The sequence below is a fragment of the Hemiscyllium ocellatum genome, chromosome X, assembly GCF_020745735.1.
Source record: "Hemiscyllium ocellatum isolate sHemOce1 chromosome X, sHemOce1.pat.X.cur, whole genome shotgun sequence".
NCBI lineage: Eukaryota > Metazoa > Chordata > Chondrichthyes > Orectolobiformes > Hemiscylliidae > Hemiscyllium > Hemiscyllium ocellatum.
The window spans coordinates 23,520,083-23,545,181 of NC_083453.1; the positions used below are offsets into that span (position 1 = coordinate 23,520,083).

Consider the following 25,099-nt stretch of genomic DNA (forward strand, 5'->3'; position numbering starts at 1 on the left):
CCCTCCCCTTCCTAGACCTTTCCATTTCTATCTCGGGCGACCGACTCAACACAGACATCTATTATAAACCGACTGACTCCCACAGCTACCTGGACTACACCTCCTCCCACCCTGCCCCCTGTAAAAACGCCATCCCATATTCCCAATTCCTTCGTCTCCGCCGCATCTGCTCCCAGGAGGACCAATTCCAACACCGCACAGCCCAGATGGCCTCCTTCTTCAAGGACCGCAGATTCCCCCCAGACGTGATCGACGATGCCCTCCACCGCATCTCCTCCACTTCCCGCTCCTCCGCCCTTGAGCCCCGCTCCTCCAACCGCCACCAAGACAGAACCCCACTGGTTCTCACCTACCACCCCACCAACCTGCGCATACAACGTATTATCCGCCGCCATTTCCGCCACCTCCAAACGGACCCCACCACCAAGGATATATTTCCCTCCCCTCCCCTATCAGCGTTCCGCAAGGACCACTCCCTTCGTGACTCCCTTGTCAGATCCACACCCCCCACCAACCCAACCTCCACCCCCGGCACCTTCCCCTGCAACCGCAGGAAATGTAAAACTTGCGCCCACACCTCCACACTCGCTTCCCTCCAAGGCCCCAAGGGATCCTTCCATATCCGCCACAAGTTCACCTGTACCTCCACACACATCATCTATTGCATCCGCTGCACCCGATGTGGCCTCCTCTATATTGGTGAGACAGGCCGCTTACTTGCGGAACGCTTCAGAGAACACCTCTGGGCCGCCCGAACCAACCAACCCAATCACCCCGTGGCTCAACACTTTAACTCCCCCTCCCACTCCACCGAGGACATGCAGGTCCTTGGACTCCTCCACCGGCAGAACACAACTACACGACGGCTGGAGGAGGAGCGCCTCATCTTCCGCCTAGGAACCCTCCAACCACAAGGTATGAATTCAGATTTCTCCAGTTTCCTCATTTCCCCTCCCCCCACCTTGTCTCAGTCGGTTCCCTCAACTCAGCACCGCCCTCCTAACCTGCAATCCTCTTCCTGACCTCTCCGCCCCCACCCCACTCCGGCCTATCACCCTCACCTTGACCTCCTTCCACCTATCCCACCTCCATCGCCCCTCCCCCTAGTCCCTCCTCCCTACCTTTTATCTCAGCCTGCTTGGCTCTCTCTCTCTTATTCCTGATGAAGGGCTTGTGCTCGAAACGTCGAATTCTCTATTCCTGAGATGCTGCCTAACCTGCTGTGCTTTGACCAGCAACACATTTGCAACATTTAAAGTATGTCAAGCTATTGAGTTCTCCAGCTCACCTCTCCAAGAAAGGTCACACTGTGCTCTTTACATTCAAGTTAGATGGCCTCATTGAGAACTCTCTTTGAACAGCTGCCCATACCAGATTATTTAGATCTCACTAATAATAGGGAGGGTTGAGCAAACACACTTTAAAAAGAATCCCAATAGCAGAACTTGCACATTAGCTCAAGACCTCAAACAAAGCTTCTTTGAATAAAAGTTTTGAGTTCACTAATACTTTCTAAAATGTAAATCTTCCAGAGGAAGGAGAGGTTACCATCCTGTTCCTCAGGTAGTGTTCGGTGCCCTTCAATCATCAACTGCTTGATGAATGGCCTTCCCTCCATCAGGTTCACTGATGATTACATAATGTTCAGTACCACTCGCAACTCCTGATACCACAATTCAGATATTGAGACAGTAAGTGCTCAAATACAGCGAGATCAAGCCATTATCCAGTTTGGGCTGACAAGTGACAAGTAACATTCATTACACATAAGTACCAGGCAACGACCATCTCCAACAAGAGAAAACCTAACCATTGCCCTCTTGACAATTCAATGACGTTACCATCACTGAATTCCCCACAATTAACATCCTGGGGATCACCACTGATCAGAAACTGACCTAAGTGCTGTGGCTACAATTAAGTGGATCAGAAGATAGGAAGCGAGTAACTCCTGACTCCTCAAAGCCTGACCATTGTCTGGATGGCACAAGGCAAGACAGTGATGGAATACTCCCCATTTCTCTGGATGAGTGTAGCTCCAAACATACTCAAGAACCTCACACTATGCAGGACAAAACGATCCACTTAATTGGCACCACATCTGCAATCATTCACTCCCTCCACAACCACTCAAACAGCAGCAATGTGCACTATCTCCAAGAGGCATTGCAGCAACTCACTAAGGTATCTTGGATAGTACCTTCCAAACCTGCAACCTCCACCAACTAGAAGAACGACGATAACAGATGTCTTTTTCTTATGTTTCTTCACATCTCAAACTTACCTTTACTACATACATGAGTCGGTTGTAACAGTTTTCTAAGAAATCAAGACAGAATTCGTTCAGGAACAGTCTGACATTCATAGCAGAGCGGTGTTTCTTCTCCATCTCTTTTGCTGCTTGTTTTCTCTTTGGCACTCTGTTAATGTTCTTGCCAGTGTCATGGCTGTAATTTTTCAACTAAGAAAATGCATAAATCAAATATTAAATGATGAAGCTGATTAAGTAGAGTGAAAAATCAATGCACAATACCTCCTATCCAGTCTGGGTTCTTCTCACACAGTTTCAGATGTTCAATGCCCTAAAATGGTGGCTCTGGTCAAGAACGTTCATCAGTGCTTTACAAGAGTTGGCTGTATATTTAAGATATCAGCCGTGCACACTGCCCATCAATGGGCCTGAGCCTTGCCTGTCAACCCCTGACTTTGAGTGGGCAGTCTGTCCTCCTATACTGAGGAAAGTGCACAGTTTGCAACACAGTCGGTGTTCAACTTCGGAGTACCTTGCTCTGGTCATTCTGACAACAATGACATCATAGAAATCTGTCAATCAACACAGGAACCATAATGGTCATCGTATTATTTGATTTTCCAACTGCAATATAGGAAAACGCATCCCTGAACGTGGTACAGAACCCAACAATCAAACAATGTCAAAGGGGATAAAAAAAAACACAGAAAACATTCTTGCCCCAGATGACTATTTTGTTATACCCACTAGGAAGATGGAGAGCGTACATATCTGGTGAGTAGGGATTGGGTTCAGCTGTGACCCACACTTTCTAAACTTGCATGAAGGGTTTGGGAAAAAAATTATTTTGGAACATACGCAGTTACTGAACCTGCATCATGGGATTTCAATTATGCTTTTTACTCTTTTTCCTTAAAAACAGCACTCATTCCTTAGGGAATAATACAATACAACCAACTGTCAAAGGAATTGTTAAAACTGTTACTGAATATTAACAACCACAAGCAATATAAATAACATTAAAGACAGATTTTTCACTTACATTCAAGAATCTCAGGTTTGAAACTACAAGTCACCCAACTTCTTTTGATCAAACAAAGTTTAAAAACCCACTACAACACATGTCAAATCAAGATTGCCATCTTTTGTGCAAAGAAACAAACTTAGTTTGAAAATTCAGTGTTGAGAGCATCTTTGTCAAGGTCAACATTTATTGTCAGTTTCCAATTGCCCTCGAGAAGGTTTGCAGACTGATAACAATCAAAATAAAGACAATGAAAGACCTAACCCTAGATACTGCATCAAAACTTCCTGTAATATTAATGCTGAGACTTTGTTTGCTATGCTGTCTCTTACCCTTCTGAACTGGTTGGCATAGCTGTAAGTGGGAACACAGTAAACAGTTTGTAAAAACACTTATACACCACTTACTTTGTGGATACCCAAGTGGCAAACAACATCTCTGTCTGCAATTGACTTCAAGCCTTGTATGAGATATGTCCCGCCAAAACGAGAATGCCTAGAACAAATAAAGTCACATTTGGTAAAGAAGAAATCACATTCTCAAAAACACTTCCACTTCAGTACTTGTGCCCTTTTTAGAATCAATCATCTGTTTGCCTGGGGACAAAGTAAAGTAGCAAGGTTCACAGTGGGGTGGGAAGTGCAGGGACAGAAGAAAACGTTGCTAATTCCTGGCCTTTTGTGTTCTTAGTAATAGCAGCTCATATTGAAAATGACACAAGGAAACAAATATTTCACAAAGAAATGTTAAGTGATGTCTCTTTTCCTATACAGAAACCTGAATGAGGGACTTGTTACCTGGTCCACCACTCTGAACCCTAACAGCCCACATTAGGAAGAATGAAGTGCAAACCACTTGTGATATCTATCACTTCGGTTATCAAGGTCAGTGAGACTAGTCAATTAATTCAGCAGAGTATGTGTCTGAGTTTGTTTTCCCTGATCCAACAAGACAATTCTGAAGGAGAAACAATTTTGGATGCAAAAATCCGAATATCTTAACAAATGGATCTCTCTCAAAGGTTTGCTCTGTCACAGTACAATGGTTGAAAAGCATTATTAAAAATATTATGCACTAAAGTACATAATATACCAATGCTAACATTTTTTAGTCTTACTTATGTCAATACTTTGTCAGCTTAGTAAAATATCCTTCCAACAGGAGACTTTAAGAAAAAGATATTTCGTTTTTTTAAAAACTAGTTCATGGGATGTGGGCATTGTTGGCTAAGCCAACATTTATTGTCCATCCCTAATTGCTCAGAGGGTAGTTGCTGTAGGTCTGGAGTCACATTAAGGCCGGACCAGGTAGGGATGGCAGTTTCCATCCCTAAAGGTAAACCAGATGGATTTTTCTCTGACAAATCGATAATGGCTTCATGGTTATCATTAGACTCTTAATTCCAGACTTTTTATATTTACATTCATAATTGAATGTGCTATCCATGTATTAACTCAGAGCAAGTACCATTGCCCTATGCTTTCTGATCTACAGTGGCTGCAGGTTAAGCAACACCTTGATTTTAAAGTTCTTGCCCATGTGTTCAAATCCATGTCCTTGCTCCTCTCTACTCCTGTGATCTCTTTCAGCCCCGTAGTATATGTGCACCCCTTGACTCTGGCCTATTTGCACACCCAATTATAGTTGCTTCACCACTGAGGGCCATTCCTTCAGTTGTCTAGGCCACTAATTCCAGATTTCCCTCCCCGCACCACTCCAGCTCTCTACCTAATTTCTATGGTGCTAGCCCTTGAAGGGGTTGCAGGGAAAACACATGAAATTAACATGTTGGTTCCTCTCTATTCCTTAAACTCTTTCAATTCAAGCATGGCACTCTGGTTTGTGTGAAATGCCTTCTGCAACACAAAACCTGGGTAATATTTCACCCATGTGGAGTCTCACCTGGTTCCTCTTCCAAAGGTTCTTTGCTTCTTTGTGGCTAACTCTCTCTGCTTTAAGATTTCAAGCTCTCTGGAATCCTTCTCTTTCTGCTCCGTAGTTTTTGCTCGCCCTGTCATGGCAAGTTGGTCAGGTTTCTACAGGAAAAAATTCCCAAAATAATCACTCTGTTCAAATACCTCACTCCATTTGCCAAAAATCGAACAGTGACCAAGAACTTTATGTTTTTCTATGCCATTCTTAAATAAGTGACTTTTGTGCTGACAACTCAGTTGGTACATACATAATTAAGTATGCTATAGAGTCACAAACAGCAAGCCCCATATTCAATACTTCACCTCCACCAGTCTCAAGAAACAGCAGTGGAAAAATATAAGTTTGCCTCAGTACCTTAACAAGATTCAGTGATGGCAAAACAAAAACATATCAAATTAAACAAACATTCAAACCCAGGACCACATGGGAACCTGCTTCCAGTCCTTTGTTAATGTCACTCACTACTGAGAGTTACTCAAAAGCAGCTCAGGGTAATTCTCTCCTTAAGTGGAACACAAAGGAGGAACGACTAGTATTTATGTAGCACATTTCATAACATGAATATGTCCCAAAATTGCTGAACATCTCATTGGGTCCAGTAAAGTGGAATCACCATTGTAAAGTAGAAAATGCAACAGGCAATTTGTACAGAACAAGGTCCAAGAAAATAGATATTGACCAGATCATCTAGTTTTGTTTTTGTGCTGATCGAGGGATTGGATTTGGGCATTGGGGATAACTCTCCTGTTCTTTAAAATCTTGCCACAGAATTCTTTGCACTCTCACTAATCAGATTCTGTTTTCCCCTCTGCCCCAGACCATATCCAGTACTGACCTGATCTCTGAACATGAGGGAGATTATTTCCAGAATGTGCATGGCCCACTGTTGCTCCTCCTGGGAAGTTGCCAGAAACTTAATGAGATCATCCATCCCACTCATGTGCATTGCCCATAACACCTTGTCATGCACATTGGCATCATCATCAATATTCTTTGTAGAAACAAAAACAGGCACAAACAACAGAAAATGTTTACAAAATTACACTCAAGATTGATCACTCAAGTAGTAAAATATAATTGAGATGTGATGTTGCGACATTTAATTTGTTTAGTAGCCCACATGTTGTGTTTTTAAAAATTCATTTCAGCCATTTTCACCGAGCAACAAAAGTAGTTCTGACAATGAAACAAAACAGAAAATGCTGAAAACCAACAGCAGGTCAGTTAGCATCTGTAGAAAGAAACAGAATTAATATTTCAGGCTGAGACAACCTTTCATCAGAATCGTTCATGTTAGAGTCATCAAGTCATACAGCACGGAAACAGACCCATCAGCCCAACTCATCCATGCCAATCATGTTTCCCAAAACTAAAGTAGCCCCATTTGCCTACATTTGGCCTATATCCCTCTCAACCTTTCCTATCCAGCTATCTGTCCAAATGGCTTTTAACTGCTGGAACTGCACCTGCATATACCACTTCCTCTGGGGCGTGTGTGAATGTTGCCCCTCAGGTTCGTTTTAAATCTTTCTCTCTTACGTTAAAATTATGCCCTCTAGTTTTAAACTCCCCATCCCGAGGTGAAAGACCTTTGCAATCATGTTTTCTGCGCTCCTCATGATTTTATAAATCTCTGCAAGGTCACCCCTCAATCTCCTACGCTCCAGGGCAAAACGTCCTAGCCTCTCCCTGTAACTCAAAACCCTCCAGTCCTGAAAACATCCTGGTAAATCCTTTCTGCACCCTCTCCAATTTAACAATATCCTCCCGATAACAGGGGGACCAGAACTGTATGCAGTACACCAAAAGTGGCCTCATCAACATCCTGTACATCTGCAATATAGTTTCCTAACCCCCAAACTCAATGCTTTGACCAATGAAGGCAATCATGCCAAACACCTTCTTCATCATCCTGCCTGCCTGTAACACCATTTTCAAAAAAATATTGAGACGATGCTGTGGCTTTACGAGGTTATTTTGCCCTGGCCTTTTTAAAAAAACGTGTGGCTGGAACACTAGAAGCAGCCTGATTGGGCATTGTTGAGCTTCCATCCACAGAACCAGGGATTTTTAGTTTTCAGCAGCAATTGCTGTTGGGGGTCTTGAAGAAATGGGAGCTATTTTCCCCTCTCTCGATTACAGTCAAAAGCTGGGGCTTCTCGTCCTGGACTGCTGGATTGCAGGGGAGACAAACCTGCTCTCTGACTTTGCCTTTTGCCAAGGGTGTGTTTATGGGATGTTACTATATTGGAACAGTTGACTTGTAATAGTTACTGTATCTGTTATTCTGTTAAGTTTTCCAACAGATTTGTAATTCCAAGTTCTTCTTTCTTTTGTTGTACTTTAACTATAGTGCTTGAATAAGTTGTATCTTGCTTAATGTCAAGTAGTTTGACCAATCGAATTGCATCTGGATCACAGCGCCTGACATTTATCTTTAAAATAAGAAAACCTTAGGGTCTAGGCTACCTTCTTAACATGTTTTGAGGGAGTCTGGTCTGGCCCATCACACTATGTACCAGAACCCGTAGGTCTCTCGGTTTGAGAACACTCCCCAGGGCCCTACAATTAATTGTGCAAGTCCTACCCTTGTTAGTCTTCTCAAAACGCAACACCTCGCACTTATCGGACTTAAACTCCATTGGCCACTCCTTGGCCCACTGGCCCAGTTGATCAAGATCCCGTTGTACTCTTAGATGACCTTCTTCACTGTCCACTAAACCACTGATTTTGGCGTCATTCACAAACTTACTAACCACCTTCCTATATTCTCATCCAAATCATTTTTATAAATGACAAACAACAGAGGACTCAGCACCGATCCCTGCAGAATACCGCGAGTCACATGCCCACAGTCTGAAAATCAACCCTCCACCACCACCCCATGTCTCCTACTGTCAAGCCAATTTTGTAACCAATTGGCAAGGTCTCCTAGGATCCCATGTGATTTAAATTTATTAACTAGTCTAACATGTGGAAGCTTGTCAAAGGCCTTGCTAAAGTCCACACAGACACCATCTACCACTCTGCCCTCATCTACCATTTTGGTCATGTCCTCAATCAAGTCTGTGAGACACAATTCCCCTTGTTCTTACAGCTTGCACTTTAACTCATTGGTTTACGGGTAGTTAGGACAAATCATGTTGATTGATAATTGAAATTACCACATTGTCAAAAGTCCTTCGACCTGTTCACGAAAGCCACTTGTATCTAAAGTACCTGCAAGCAACTGTCTTCAAGAGGTAGGCAATTGCTGGCCAATTCACTTATTTGGGAGATAACAGAATACCCTTTTCTTTTAACGACAACATAGAAATTAATATATTAGCCCATTGTTGAACTCATGAGTGATAAATAACAGAACAAATATAGTCAAGCAACAAAAGGACCAAAAAGGAAAACAAAGGGTCTTGAAGGCTATTGGCTAGTTGTTACAACAGACCTTCTCCTCCTCAGGTTCAGGGGGTACATGTAGAACATTTCGAACCAGCAACAGGATCCTTTCAATCAGTAGATTATCCTCCTCCTGCCTCTGCTCCCAATCCTGTTACACAAACATCATCTGTTAAGCAGGGAGAAAAGAACTTCACAACCAAGCAGCATTTGTTTTTTGACAGCAAACAATGGACATCCACCTGCAGAGGCCTCAGCAACAGTCAATGACTAGTAATCAAGAGCAGAAATATGGGGCCGTATTCCTTCTCCTCTCTAACCCAGAGAGGTTGAAGCTAATTGTAGGAGCCCAACTGCTGTACTGCCTAAGATTATTAAGCCACACACCAACAAAAAACAAAACATGTATATGGCTGCGGAGCACAGCAGTTGGTGTTTTTAATCCACTGGGTCATTTTCTTTTTTTTAAACTTTTAAACAAATCTGAATTTTCACTTACCAGCTGTAAGAGATCATAGAGTTTTTCACTGAGCACTCCAAACACTTTTTCATCTGCAAAAGCCTACAAAATAAAAAGTGTTTTAACTACATTTGACATTAGGAGTACTTCAAAAAATATTGCAATTAAATTAAGCAATTAACGTCTCATTGGGGTAGCATGCTAGAATTCAAGCCTTGCTATCCCAGAGATATCACAGAAGTTACAGATTTTAAAGAAGTACAGAACAACCTCGATTATCGAAATGAGACGGGCAGGGAGTATTTTGTTTGGATAACTGAATGTTCGGATAACTGATTGTTCAGGTAATGGATAACTTTTTACGGGACCTTGAGCTCTTGTTCGGATAATTGATGTTCAGATAACCGAGGTTGTTCGGCACTTAACATTTCCTAATTTACCAGCCTTTTTAGATCCAAGTTGACAGGAAGCAAGGACAAGTTTTCAATGCTTAACAAGAATTAAAGGATATTGTGAAACTTGAAAGAGCTCAGAAAAGATTTTCAAGGATGTTGCCAGGGTTGGAGGGTGTGAACTATAGGGAGAGGCTGAATACGCTAGAGCTGTTTTCCCTGGAGCGTCGGAGGCTGAGGGATGACCTTATAGAGGTTTATAAAATCATGAGGGGCATGGATAGGATAAATAGACAAAGTCTTTTCCCTGGGTGGGGGAGTCCAGAACTAGAGGCCCAAGGGGCAACTTTTTCACACAGATTGTGGTACGTGTATGGAATGAGCAGTCAGAGGAAGTGGTGGGGGCTGGTACAATTACAGCATTTAAAAGGCACCTGGATGGGTAAAGGAGTATGAAGGGTTTAGAGGAATATGGGCCAAATGCTGGCAAATGGGACTAGATTAGGTTAGGATATAGGTCGGCATGGATGAGTTGGACCGAAGGATCTGTTTCCATGCTGTACATCTCAATGATTATAGATTTTAGTCACAGGTTAACAATTATTAGCTGTCCTCTCCAGCAGTCCAAAGGCTCCTGGCTATAGCATTCATTCCCAGAAGTTGTTCAGCTACCTGGGAGCTAATCTCTAAGTTGTTTGTTTTTCCTTTCTTCATTCACAGGATGAAGGTGTTGCTGACTATTGCCCAGAGGGCAGTTAAGAGTCAACCACAGTGCTGTGGGTCTGGAATCACATGCAGATAGGCTGGGTAAGGAAGACCATTTCCTTTTCTAAAGGACATTAGTGAACCAGCTGGCTTTTCCTGTCAATCGACAATGGTTTCATGGTCATCATCAGACTCTTAAGTCCAGAGTTTTCAAAATTGAATTTAAATTCTACCATCTGCAATGGCAGGTTCGAACCCTTATCCCCAGAGCATTATCTGAGTCTCTGGATTAACGGTCCAACGATCATACCAATAGGCCATCTTCTCTCCTCCCTTTGTCTGACAGGCAGAAAGTTTTGTCATTGACAACTGGTCACACTCCAGAGACCAATGTTACTGATCTTACTGGCTAAATCTCACTGAGGCATGCTTCCTGGTGCCAGTTCACCTGCAACTAAACTTTCCCCACTGGTTGAAGAAACAACAGTGTAAACCGCACGGACAATAACACTGGTAGCTTGCTTTTTAAAAACACAGTAATTCCTTCCATAGTCCTTGGTTTTTAAAACAGTCCCTTACCCATTTCAGTCCACAATCAAAAATACAGAAAAAAAAGTCTTTCCAATTTTCAGACTAAATAATCCGACTGAAAGTCACTGCATTCCCCAATGTGATTTCTAAATTTCTGACAAGTTAGGTATCTCCCTGACCAGGTGTCCTACCTCTTTTGGTCACTCTTTAGGAGGACTTGGTTGTTGATTTGCGAATAGTTGCGAAATGCTGCTCAAAATAAGTATGAATCAGGATGATTCACCCTTCCTGCTGCCTGGTGAGCCAGCACCAGAGCTCCAGCCATTGACCACATCCCCCACCAAAACACAGCTGAGCTCAGCAACTCTTCTGGCTGCATTTGAGACACAAAACTGACTCCTCCCTCATTTAGGGAACATTTTAGATAGGAACTTTGATGAGTGTTAGTACCTTGTCCAAATGTATAGGCTTTATGCGGGTCTGTGCAACGAATGTTGATCAGCTATACAACCATGTATGACATCATCAGTAAGTTTTGCAGAGTCAGGAAGGAGAGAGCACATCCAGAGTGAATACATAGCCTGAGAGAGAACATAGTTTGGGGAATTTGGTGGCAATGTGGGAATTTCGTGCAGAATGGAAGAGGTACCTTTTGCTTTTTTGTTTAAAAACTTATAATTTAAGGTTTTGTTTTTAAAACAGGACAACTGAAACCCAGGATCAAGGGCCCAGCACAAGACTGATATCACATATAAACCATACGTTCATTGGCTAGTATTAGCTACTAATTTGACTATTATGGGCTTACTTGAATTGAATTGAATTTATTGTCACGTGTACCGAAACTCAGTGAAAAGCTTTGTCTTGCGAACAATACAGGCAGATCACATTGTTAAATACTTTCAGATTGAAGGTAAATAGGGGAATATTTACAGGCTACAAACTAATAGACCACTAGAGATTTATAAAAATCAAATTAAGAACTAAGTAATTAAAATAGAAATGCCGGGCAATGTGTTGTACTGCAAGACGTGGGAGCTGGTGGTGCCCACTGTAGTTCATAGTGATCACATCTGCAGCAAGTGTTGGTTCCTCGAGGAACTCCAGCTCAGTGTTACTAAGCTGGGGTCTGAGCTTCAAACACTGCAACACATCAGGGAGGGGGAGAGTTACCTGGACACTGTTTCAGGAAGCAGTCACACCCCTTAGTTTAACGACTTCAAATTTGGTCAGTGATCAGGGACAGGAGGGGTGTGACTAAGAGCAAGGCGGGTAGAGGTATCTAGGAGCCTCGGCTCGAGTTTGTCTAACAGGTTTGAGATTCTTGTTCCCAGTGTGGATGACAGCGCTAACTGACAATCGCACTTTGGTACAGGGAGCCATTCAAGAGAGGGGACAGGAAAGAGAAATGTAGTTGTAATCAGGTATAGCATTGGCAGGGGAACAGACACTGTTTGCTGTGGCCAGGGCTGAGAGTCCTGAAGGCTGTGTTGCCTGGGTTCAGGACATCTCATCTGGGCTGCTTAGGAACTTGGAGTGGGAGGGGAAGATCCAGTTATTGCAGTCCATTTAGGCACCAATGATATAGGTAGAAAAGGGAAAGAGTTTCTGCTGAGGGAATACAAGCAACTCGTGGCTAAATTAGAAGTCAGAACAAATAAATCAGGAGATAGAAAAGGCATGTAAGAAAGGCACCATTACAATAATCACAGGACAACAAATTGGTAGAAGGGGAGATGCAATGAGACCTGGGTGTCCCTCATATACCAGTCGTTGAAATTAGATATTGTAGGTGAAGCAGGCGGTGAAGAAGATAAATGGTGCAATGGCCTTCATAGTGACAGGATTCGAGTATAGGAGCAGGGATGTCTTGCTGCTATTGGATAGGGCCTTAGAGAGACCACCCCTGGAGTACTGTGTGCAGTTTTGGTCTCCTTATCTGAGGAAGGATGTTCTGGTGATGGAGGGAGTGCAGCAAAAGTTTACCAGACTGATTCCTGGGATGGCAGGATTGACACATGAAGAGAGACTGAATCGATTAGGACTATATTCACTGGAGTTTAGAAAAATGAGGAGGATCTCACAGAAAGCTACAAAGTTCTAAAAGCAGTAGGCAGGGTAACTGCAGGAAGGATGTTCCCAATGACCAGGGAGTCCAGAACGAGAGGGTCACAGTCTAAGGATATGGGGTAGACCATTTAAGACTGAGATGAGGAGAAATGTCTTTACCCAGAAGGTGCTAAGCCTGTGGAATTCACTGTCTCAGGAAGCTGTTGAGGTCAAAACATTGAATGTTTTTAAGAAGGAACTAGATTTACTTCTTAGGACTAAAGGGATCAAAGGGTATGGGGGAGAAAGCGGGAACGGGGGACTGAGTTAGACAATCAGCCATGATCATATTGAATGGGAGCAGGCTCGAAGGACCAAATGGCCTAATCCTAACTTCTATGTTTCTATGTAAGAAGACTGATCTTTTGTCCGCACTCACCTCTTTGTAGCCCTGCAGATATGAAACCACTTGCATAAAGTGATGTCTGAAGGTAGGGTTGTCAGGAACCTTCCCAAAACACAGAAGTGCTGGCTGTGTTAGATTTACCAATAATCTAGAAATAAGACACAGGGGTGGAAAAGACCACACATTACACTGCGCTACAAATGAAAGTCAATTATTAAAATTGGTATATTCCCACAGCTTCCACTCAAAACAGCACTGTCAAAAGTGTTGGAGATTTTTATTGTTAATTACATCTGAGGATCTGAAACCTGAATACAGGCTGAGGTAACTAGTTGTTGTCAGGAACAACCGCTTAACAGATGTTCTTAATAACTTACATGGCAATAAAATGGCTTCTCGATGCAAAAAAAAAGACAAAATGGCTTCTAGGCTGCAAATTGACAATTCTGCTAAAAGCTGCTTAAAATGGCTTTTAATTCTGCTATAGCTGCAAAATTGACGAATTACAGTCTGCTTCAACAGAGATTAGCAGAAAATGCTCCCTTTACAATATAGAAATAACCGGACTAGATAAGACGTTACTGGCCATCTTAACTGACCTTCAGATGCAGGTGCAAAGACTCGGTTAGTGAGATAAGGGTGGCCTGAGTGTTGGAAAACAAATTTGGTTTCCAGGAAATATAACTGGACCAAGTAACTGTCAAATAAAGCAAAATTGTGTATGGATTGGTAATTGTCTGAATGTATTGTGATCATAGCCTGTACCTTTTTTTTAAGAAAAGTAGAAAAATGTCTTTGTTTTAAGCAATATGTGCAGCTCCTCAGAGGAATACGGATCTTTTGTACATACTCACACCCCTCACGGGTCCAGATCTTCACATCTACATCTAATGCGTGCCACATCATATTTTTAATGGGACTTTCCTGTTAATAGGATAGTTCTGGGTGCTGCAGCTCCAAGCTCTGGCCACCAGAGGGAATTCCTAGACCAATGTTTCCTAAACATCTTCAAGTCATTGAGGTGTACAGCATGGAAACAGTCCCTTCAGTCCAACCGTCCATGCTGACCAGATATCCCAACCCAATCTAGTCCCACCTGCCAGCACCCAGCCCATATCCCTCCAAACCCTTCCTATTCATATACCCATCCAAATGCCTCTTAAATGTTGCAATTGTACCAGCAAAGGCGGTAACTGTGCAGGTTCTCTCTCTCTCTCCTGCACTGTCCTCACCATGTGCTTCCTTTGTCTGCTCTTCTCCCTTTTAAACTGCTGTTGTTTTGACTTTTTTTTCCCCAAAGTTCCAAAACAATGCAACAGCATACACAACAGTAAGTGCTGCTTCTAGAATTCGAGGAAATCACCTCCAACACCTAAAATACCTCAAAAAAAAGGAGCAGCTCTTACAGCCAGAAATTTTTCCCATCCTCCATCTTGAATTACCCATTATCCAGAACCCTCCCACGGTGTCCCCAGTCAGCGGTTTGAAAATTTATTACGACTGGTTGGTCGATGAGGTGGGGGTTTAGAATGGAAACGTAAAAGCAGGGCATCAATCACTGCTGCCTCGGAGCTTGTACACTGAAAGTTTCAGCTTACAACTCTACTTAGGGTACTGACCTATCCTAGGAAGCCCTAACCGAGGCCTTCAAAGTCTTCTGCAGCTGTCTTAGTAAAGATGAGCAAGCACCCAAGGATTGAAGTTTGATATATGTGTAGTGCCCCTAATGTTGTTTCAACATGCTCTACATTGGCTCTTTTGCCTCTTACCAGAACTAGCTTTCAGAGCAGTCTTCGTGATAGACTCAAATAAAAAAAGTATAATGACTGCTCAGCCTAGCAGCATCCCATCAGCAAACACTCCCTGTCTCAAGAACAAATCTTCCAACTTTGAAAGAAAGCAACAAGAATGGAAGATTCAAATAGCAATGACATCCAGCATATCCCCTCTATCAGCATGGGAAAGCCAGCTAATTGATACAGAGTTCACATTCAGTCAATGCTGCCTGGTTTTGATTAGAAAGCCAACCTTCCCATGCATGTCCTTCTCCCCTTACCATGTTAAAGCATTGTTCACAGGCTAAACACCATACTATTCCAAAGCGAGATTTGAAACTGCATTAGCTCTCCCATCTCAGCAGCCTCCCTTTCATCTCGAGTCTCCTTCTCCTTTAAGAAATTTTCTGTATTTCTTTGGATTTCTCAAGCTCCACTTTGAAATATTCATCACAAGGAGCCAACCAAAGAGAGTCCCTTTAGACAAGCCAAATGGATAGTGAGTTTTGAGATGATTTGTAGCTCAGGTTAAAGTTCTGGATGTAAGTTTGCTCGCTGGGCTGGAAGGTTTATTTTCAGACGTTTCATCACCATTCTAGGTAACATCGTCAGTGAGTCGCTGGTGAAGTGCTTCACTAGCAGCTCACTGATGATGTCACCTAGTATGGTGACAAAACATCTGAGAACAAATCTTCCAGCTCAGTGACCAAACTTACATCCAGAAGCTAAACGGATATTTAGTTGTCTTATTTACTTGACTATAGCAAGTAGAAATCATAGAATCCCTACAGTATGGAAAGAGGCCATTTGGCCCAGCAGGTTCACACTGACCCTCTGAAGAATATCCCAGACCCATTCCACTGTTTAACCTACACATCCATGAACACCATGGACAACTTAGCATGGCCAATTCAATTAAGCTGCACATCTGTGGACTGTGGGAGAAAACCGGAACACCCAGAGGAAACCAACGCAGTCACGGGGAGAATGTGCAAACTCCACACAGTCGCCCAAGGCTGGATTTGAACCTGGTCCCTGGTGCTGTGAGGCAGCAGAGCTAACCAGTGAGCCACCATTTTAAAATTTGGAGATGATTCACATTTCACTGCTGTAGTTTGACATATTACCTAAATGGAGAGAACACAGCCCTTTTCAATGCAATGAGCACTCTGTAAAAATGCTCCATGCAGCAAAACGCTTTCAAATTTGATTGATACCTGATAACGGCTTCATACAGCACCTTCTCCTGAGGATACTGGGTGATAATGGGCAGTAAATCTTTTTGTAGAATCTGTGCAGCTCCCAGTTGCTGCCGAATGTCTCTTGTCTCATCTTCGTGCCTTAAGTACCTGATTAGGTCTTTGACACTCTCTGAAAAACAAGAATGAATTCTAGTCAGCATCTGCTTTTAAAATCAAATGTCACTTCTAATCATCTCCACTTCTTTTCCTGAAGTTATTGGCTTTTGCTTGACCGTGTACTCAAGTGGCCATTTTTCATGCACAAGCAGAGAATAGGTTCTGGCTGGATATGCTACAATGAGGCCATCACAACCAAACTTGACTCTGTTCCTGTCCAACAGCCACGTGTGCACCTTCAGAATTCTTCAACTGTAAAACAAAAAAAATGGTCAGGCCATGGGGAAAGACCAGGACTAGTGGAGCGAGCTTTCAGAATGCTAGCACATGATGAGTCAAATGCCTCTTTCTTTGCCCCAACACTCTATCAGTAGCAGCAGCTTTCGCTGGCTTCCTTCCCACGTCTCTAATATTCCAAAGCAAACAGTAGCTGGAGTTGGTTCACTGAACACAAACCATGAATCCAACCTGCAGATCTCTTGCTCTGTAAGGCCTTGAGTAGCATTGTTACAGACAGATTATGAGTTTCAAAACAAATCATTCTCCCTGTTCTCACCACCTGTCTACATGTGGAGGTTTACAACATATTATTTTTTGAGAACTTGGATTCCAAAGTAGAGGTAAATGGGTTTTTGATTCTCTGTGCTGTGAAGGTGACATTTAAAAAAAAGACTAACTTTTTTTAAGCAGTGGATCAAACAGCATTTAAAGAAATCATGAGACTTAAGCTAAATGACTAGACCAGCTACCTGGTGAGATAACTGAAGTGTCTACAACATTGAGCTTTTATGACCTACAAAAAGAGATCAGAGGCAAAAAGCAGTGTCAGTTCAGAGGAAACGATCCATATCAGATGTGCTGTTTTGCAGCTTTATGGTAGTCAGAGAAAACTCTGTGACTTAGCCTGTATGTCTTAGGGAGAAATGAAGAGAATCATATCTGGTGAATGCACAGAAAGTCACTGAAAGGAAATGTTTGTTTCCACGTCAACTGAGTTAGAAAATAGTGAAGATAATGGTGAAACTTCACTGGGGTTGTATACCTGTAAAGGACAACACTGGGAAGAGGGATGAATCTTTCTTTTTGCTGTTTATTATAAGATTTTTCTGAAATGTCTGATATAACTTTGTTCTATTTTCTATTAATGCGAATAACATTATTTTGCACATTGGCAGCCTCCTGTGAATATGTTCAGTGACTGAGCATCATCGTAACCAAATTACAAAAGTCAAATCTATGGCCTATCAAGTCAGGTTTTACTCGGGGATCTGACTTGTCCAGACACCAGGTTATATTCCAACAGTTTATTTGAAATCACAAGCTTTCAGAGCGAGGGCAATTAAATTGCAGTCTGCTTGCTGTTATGAGCGTAGGTGATAGCAATACTGGATAAGATGTGGAGATGCTGGTGTTGAACTGGGGTGGACAAGGTCAGAGGTCACACGGCACCAAGTTATAGTCCAACAGGTTTATTTGAAATCACAAGGTTTTGGAGCACTGCTGTCACATTTCACCTGACAAAGGAGTAGTGCTCCAAAACCTTGTGATTTCAAATAAACCTGTTGGACTATAACTTGGTGCCGTGTGACCTCTGACCTTTCCACCCCAGTTCAACACCAGCATCTCCACATCTTATCCAGTATTGCTATCACCTACGCTCATAACAGCAAGCAGACTGCAATTTAACTTTTCTCCTCTCTTTAAATAGTAGGGTGTATTTCCCTACTCCCTCTATTGGTGAACTATGACTTTTGTAAGGAGCACATTACTGTAGGAAAATTAAACCAATGTAGGGCTTATTTCATATACTTTTAGACATTGGGGATTGATTTGCAACAGAAACACAATTACAAACATACATGGAGAGACAGAATAGAAAAGGATAAAGAAATTGTTCAACTCGTAAAACTAAACTACAAAACAACCAAGAGATACACGTTTAACAATGCCCCAGATGGAGTTTTAAGATGGAGCCCAAAAATCTAAAACTGCAGCTGGCAGTCTAGACTTCCTTTCTAGAGATGGTTTGATTGACCAGAAAGCAATGGAAGAGTTGTATATAGCGCGTTCTCTTCAAAAATGGAGGTAATTTTGCTGAAATGAAACTTCTACTTCGCTGTTTTGATGAAAGCAAGTTTAACTTGCAGAAAGCAAATGTGAATGGCGGCTTTTTTTTTGTACAGGAAGAAGAGACTTTGCAAGAATGACAAGGCTGTGTGCCATTACTTCCATTGCCTTGGCATATACCAAGTGGTCTGCCTGATTTAATTCCTTTTATTGACCCCGACTGAGTGTTGCAGACTGGCACATTCCAAGGTCCAGGACCACGTGCTGAGGGATGCACTAAAGCTTGGGGCAGCTGCCGCCAAGGCACAGTGGGGAAAGACCACCATCTAAGGTCTTTCTTCCAAAAGTACAATGGGAGTCTATTCAGTTATCAGACCTTCCATTACCTCAAACGTATGTAAATAGAGCCCTGTATAAGTACAAGACGCCTTAGACCTTTTGTTTTACAACTGCAGGGAATGCCAAATTTCTAAATGTTGCTTTCTCAAGTACAAAGTCTGTACAGAAACACTTCAGTATTATAAAGATTTTTCATGAATAAAGAATATTTTTGCAATTAAAAATAAATTCCTTTTATCATACTACACAGGAGCTGGTTACAGAGTGGTTTGCTAGACACCATTCAAGAAAGCATTTAAGACTCAATCACATTGCTGTGAACCTGGAGTCACATGTAGACAAGACCAGGTATGAGTGGCAGATTTTTCCCTAAAGGACATTAGTGAACCAATCAAAAATGATTTCATGGTTATCATTGGACTAGTTTTTTTGTTTAATTTTAGTCTTTTTAAAATTGGTGAGATTTGAGCTCTGGATTACTGATCCAATGACAATTATATAAGTGGTTTGGATGCGAACATAGGAGGTATAGTTAGTAAATTTGCAGATGACACCACAATTGGAGGTGTAGTGGACAGCGAAGAAGGTTACCTCAGATTACAACAGGATCTGGACTAGATGGGCCAATGGGCTGAGAAGTGGCAGATGGAGTTTAATTCAGATAAATGCGAGGTGCTGCATTTTAGGAAAGCAAATCTTAGCAGGACTTATACACTTAATGGTAAGGTCCTGGAGACTGTTGCTGAACAAAGAGACCTTGGAGTGCAGGTTCATAGCTCCTTGAAAATAGAGTCCCAGGTAGATAGGATAGTGAAGAAGGCGTTTGGTATGCTTTCCTTTATTGGTCAGGGTACTGAGTATATAAGTTGGGAGGTCATGTTGCAGCTGTATAGGACATTGGTTAGGCCACGTTTGGAATACTGCAATTCTGGTCTCCTTCCTATCAGAAGGATGTTGTGAAACCTGAAAGGGTTCAGAAAAGATTTACAAGGATGTTGCCAGGGTTGGAGGATTTGGGCTATAGGGAGAGGTTGAATAGGCTGCGGCTGTTTTCCCTGCAGTGTCAGAGGCTGAGGGGTGACCTTATAGAGGTTGAGAAAATCATGAAGGGCATGGATATGGTACACAGACAAGGTCCTTTCCCTGGGTTGGGGATGTCCGGAACTAGACAGCATAGGTTTAGGGTGAGAGGGGAAAGATATAAAAGAGACCTAAGGGGCAACTTTTTCACGCAGAGGGTGGTGTGTGTGTGGAATGAGCTGTTAGAGGAAGTGGTGGATGCTGGTACAATTACAACATTTAAAAAGTATCCGGATGGGTATATGAATAGGAAGGTTTTAGAGGAATATGGGCCAGGTGCTGGTAGGTGGGACTAGATTAGGTTGGGATATCTGGGTCAGCATGGACGGGTTGGACTAAAGGGTCTGTTTCCGTGCTGTACATCTCTATGACAATACTACTGTGCCAACAGTTTCCCCCTAAGTTGATGGATACTGGCTGCCAGAAAACCCTGCCAATTCTGAGATACAACATTCATACAATTTAAAGAATTAAACCTCAGAATTTAAAACATGGCTAAAAGCGCGGGCCTGAAACAACTCACCTAAGCAATCAGGCTCTTTATGATAACTGTCCCCTTCCAGGTACCCCAAAGCACTGCACGTTGCTAGTAGTTCACAGTTCATCATGTTCAGGTCCATACAGTGCCCTCTTCAAAGTAGTAAAGACATAGGACAGAAGCAACCTGGAACAAAAGAAATGCAAGGGGGAAGAGAGAGAAAAAACAAGGGTGAAATTGCTCCAGCTGTAAACGGGACAGTGTGGAAGAATCATTTTATCATCTGCTCAAAAGTATATTGCAAATGAGGTGTTGTTATAAAGGGTGGAAGAGAGAAATCAAATGGATACATCGGTGCAAAGAAGACAAAAAGTGTGCTGTTCCCACACTGCTACCATTGTCCATTTCAAGGGTCATCAACCTAAAACATTAACTCCATCTCTGTCTAAGATGCAACCAGACCTACCGAGTGCTGCTTGCATTTGCTGTCTGGTTTTAAGCTAACAGCAAAATGGTCAATATGAATTCCTGGTCTTAATCATGCTGCTCTGCAAAACAGAATATGACACTATCACCATTAACCTCTTACTAGTCCTGCAAGAACAGGAGGCTGGCACAAGGGTCCCACCAGTTTCTTGAGTGGTAGGATTGGCAAAAGTCACATACCGCATCCTTGAAAAGAGGGACTGGTAGACATCTTGGGGTGTTATGAACATATGAAAATGGAGTAGGCCATTTGGCCCTTCAAGATTAGAGTGCCTGCCCCGGCCGACCCATTGTCTCAGCCTGCTCCTGCCCCACCGAACTCATCTCCCAATACCTCGACACGCTCCTGTCCCCTTTAGTCCAAGAACTCCCCACCTACATTCGGGACACCACCCACGCCCTCCACCTCCTCCAGGATTTTCGCTTCCCCGGTCCCCAACGCCTTATTTTCACTATGGACATCCAGTCCCTGTACACCTCCATCCCCCATCACGAAGGACTCAAAGCCCTCCGCTTCTTCCTTTCCCGCCGCACCAACCAGTACCCTTCCACTGACACCCTCCTTCGACTGACTGAACTGGTCCTCACCTTGAATAACTTCTCTTTTCAATCCTCCCACTTCCTCCAAACTAAAGGAGTTGCCATGGGCACCCGCATGGGCCCCAGCTATGCCTGCCTCTTCGTAGGATATGTGGAACAGTCCATCTTCCGCAACTACACTGGCACCACCCCCCACCTTTTCCTCCGCTACATCGATGACTGTATCGGCGCTGCCTCGTGCTCCCACGAGGAGGTTGAACAGTTCATCAACTTTACTAACACCTTCCATCCCGACCTGAAATTCACCTGGACTGTCTCAGACTCCTCCCTCCCCTTCCTAGACCTTTCCATCTCTATCTCGGGCGACCGACTCAACACAGACATTTACTATAAACCGACTGACTCCCACAGCTACCTGGACTACACCTCCTCCCACCCTGCCCCCTGCAAAAACTCCATCCCATATTCCCAATTCCTTCGTCTCCGCCGCATCTGCTCCCAGGAGGACCAGTTCCAACACCGCACAGCCCAGATGGCCTCCTTCTTCAAGGACCGCAGATTCCCCCCAGACGTGATCGACGATGCCCTCCACCGCATCTCCTCCACTTCCCGCTCCTCCGCCCTTGAGCCCCGCTCCTCCAACCGCCACCAAGACAAAACCCCATTGGTTCTCACCTACCACCCCACCAACCTGCGCATACAACGTATCATCCGCCGTCATTTCCGCCACCTCCAAACGGACCCCACCACCAAGGATATATTTCCCTCCCCTCCCCTATCAGCGTTCCGCAAGGACCACTCCCTCCGTGACTCCCTCGTCAGATCCACACCCCCCCACCAACCCAACCTCCACCCCCGGCACCTTCCCCTGCAACCGCAGGAAATGTAAAACTTGCGCCCACACCTCCACACTCACTTCCCTCCAAGGCCCCAAGGGATCCTTCCATATCCGCCACAAGTTCACCTGTACCTCCACACACATCATCTATTGCATCCGCTGCACCCGATGTGGCCTCCTCTACATTGGGGAGACAGGCCGCTTACTTGCGGAACGCTTCAGAGAACACCTCTGGGCCGCCTGGACCAACCAACCCAACCACCCCGTGGCTCAACACTTTAACTCTCCCTCCCACTCCACCGAGGACATGCAGGTCCTTGGACTCCTCCACCGGCAGAACATAACAACACGACGGCTGGAGGAGGAGCGCCTCATCTTCCGCCTGGGAACCCTCCAACCACAAGGTATGAATTCAGATTTCTCCAGTTTCCTCATTTCCCCTCCCCCCACCTTGTCTCAGTCGGTTCCCTCAACTCAGCACCGCCCTCCTAACCTGCAATCCTCTTCCTGACCTCTCCGCCCCCACCCCACTCCGGCCTATCACCCTCACCTTGACCTCCTTCCACCTATCCCACCTCCATCGCCCCTCCCCCAAGTCCCTCCTCCCTACCTTTTATCTTAGCTACTCTTGGCTACTCTTTCTCATTTCTGATGAAGGGCTTATGCTCGAAACATCGAATTCCCTATTCCTGAGATGCTGCCTAACCTGCTGTGCTTTAACCAGCAACACATTTTCAGCTGTGATTTCCAGCATCTGCAGACCTCATTTTTTACTCGAAAAGCACAGCAGGTCAGGCATCATCCGAGGAGCAGGAAAATCGGCGTTTTGGGCAAAAGCCCTTTGTTTTTCCTACCCGAAACCGATTTTCCTGCTTCTCGGATGCCTCTAACCTGCAGTGCTTTTCCAGCACCACTCTAATCTTGACTCCAATTTCCAGCATCTGCAGTACCCACTTCTGCTATTTGGCCCTTCAAGCCTGCTTTGCCATTCAACAGGATTATGGCTGATCGGATTGTGTCCTTAACTCCACTTTCCTGTCAACCCTTTTAACTCCCTTGATAATCAAGAATCTAACCTACCTCTTTTTGAAAAAAGTATTCAATGACTCTGCCTCCACTGCTAGCTAAGGAAGGGCACTCCAAAAGGTGGTTCGGTGGTTACTATTACTACCTCACAGCACCAAGGACCAAGGTTCAATCCTAGCCTTGGTGACTGCCTGAGTGGAGGTTGCACATTCTCCCTGTGTCTGCATGGGAGTGCTCTGGGTTACTCCCACAGTCCAAAGATGTACAGGTTAGATAGATTGGCCATGCTAAATTGCCTGTAGTGTCCAGGGATGGCTGGATTAGGCACAAAAAATGCAGAGTCACAGGGATAGGGTGGAATCCTCTTTGGAGGGCCAGTGTGGATCCGATGGGATGAATAGTCAGCTCCTATGCTACAACTCCCAAGCCTCAGAAGAAAACAAATTTCATCTCTTCTTGTGTAGTTAAAAATACATTTGCCATCCCTGAAGGAGGAGGTCACAAGGATGGCTGGAATTTCAATCACTTCCATTCTCCTTCCACTGAATAAAACCACTTGTGATCAATTGGTAATACCTTTGATATTTTACTTATTGTTACTGCACCAAAGACCCAGTTTCCCCTGGCACCGAGGCCAAATGCAACACCCCAATTTTCTAAAATTAGATCAGAATTGTCAGATTCTGTGACTTCAGGTTATAGTCCAATATGTTTATTTGAAATCACAAGCTTTCTGAGCACTGCTCTTTTATCAGGTGAAGGCACAGAATTTATAGGCAGAGAGATCACTGCAAGATGATTCTAGGTAATTACCTAGAATTATCTTGTAATAATCTCTCTACCTATAAGTTCTATGCCTGTGCACTTCCCTCCACTTCACTTGACGAAGGAGCAGTGCTCAGAAAGCTTGTGATTTCAAATAAGCATGTTGGATTATAACCTGGTGTCATGTGACTTCTGATTTGGTCCACCCCAGCGCAACACCAGCACCTTGACATCATCAGAAGAATTGAACCTGGAAAAATATAGTGCTACACCAGGCAACACAATTATTCAAGTTAACTTCTGAGCTAATTTAACAGAATATCCTCCCTCTCTCTATTATTCTCAACACTCCTTGCAAACTGTACTAGTGGTCAGCACTGCCGCCTCACAGTTCAATTCCTGCCTCAGGCAACTGTCTGTGTGGAGTTTGCACATTCTCCCAGTGTCTGTATGGGTTTCCTCCGGGTGCTCCGGTTTTTTTTTAAAGATTAGATTACTTACAGTGTGGAAACAGGCCCTTCGGCCCAACAAGTCCACACCGACCCGCCACCCACCCGCCACCCACCCATACCCCTACATTTACCCCTTACCTAACACTAGGGGCAATTTAGCATGACCAATTCACCTGACCCGCACATCTTTGGACTGTGGGAGGAAACCCACGCAGACACGGGGAGAACGTGCAAACCCCACACAGTCAGTCGCCTGAGTCAGGAACTGAACCCGGGTCTCTGGCGCTGTGAGGCAGCAGTGCTAACCACTGTGCCACCGTGCCGCCCTAAATTCCCACAGTCCAAAAATGTGCAGATTAGGTGAATTGGCTATGCTAAATTACCCATAGTGTTCAGGGATATGTGGATTAGGTGCATTAGTCAGGGCTAAGTGCACAGTAATAGGGTCGAGGAATGAGTCTGGGTGGGTTACTCTTCGGAGGGCCAGTGTGGACTTGTTGGCCCAAAGGGCCTGTTTCCATTCTGTAAGTAATCTAATCTAAGTAAAATTGAGAAGTGCACAAGATTTAAAATGGAAAAGTGATACTAACAACATGTGTTACTGACATCAGCGACAATACTTCCTACACAAAACAAGGGAAACAATGGCATTAGGTAAAGGTGGATAAATCCCCAGCACCTGATCAGGTGTACCCGAGAACTCTGTGGGAAGCTAGAGAAGTGATTGCTGGGCCTCTTGCTGAGATATT

At 43.8% G+C, this 25,099-nt stretch overlaps 1 protein-coding gene across 1 annotated transcript in view; it reads right to left on the reverse strand.

Annotated features, from left to right (window-relative positions):
• The window catches only part of timeless (timeless circadian clock), a 54,084-nt gene that overhangs the window by 26,802 nt on the left and 2,183 nt on the right, over window positions 1–25,099 (reverse strand). Inside the window, exons 2-10 of the mRNA XM_060820881.1 lie at window positions 20,289–20,429; window positions 16,139–16,292; window positions 13,180–13,294; window positions 9,103–9,165; window positions 8,653–8,754; window positions 6,046–6,201; window positions 5,178–5,311; window positions 3,683–3,770; window positions 2,285–2,461 (exon numbers count right to left, since the gene is read on the reverse strand). Coding sequence (XP_060676864.1) covers window positions 2,285–2,461; window positions 3,683–3,770; window positions 5,178–5,311; window positions 6,046–6,201; window positions 8,653–8,754; window positions 9,103–9,165; window positions 13,180–13,294; window positions 16,139–16,292; window positions 20,289–20,385 — 1,086 coding nt within the window. The 5' untranslated portion in view covers window positions 20,386–20,429. The remainder of the gene's footprint in view (window positions 1–2,284; window positions 2,462–3,682; window positions 3,771–5,177; window positions 5,312–6,045; window positions 6,202–8,652; window positions 8,755–9,102; window positions 9,166–13,179; window positions 13,295–16,138; window positions 16,293–20,288; window positions 20,430–25,099) is intronic.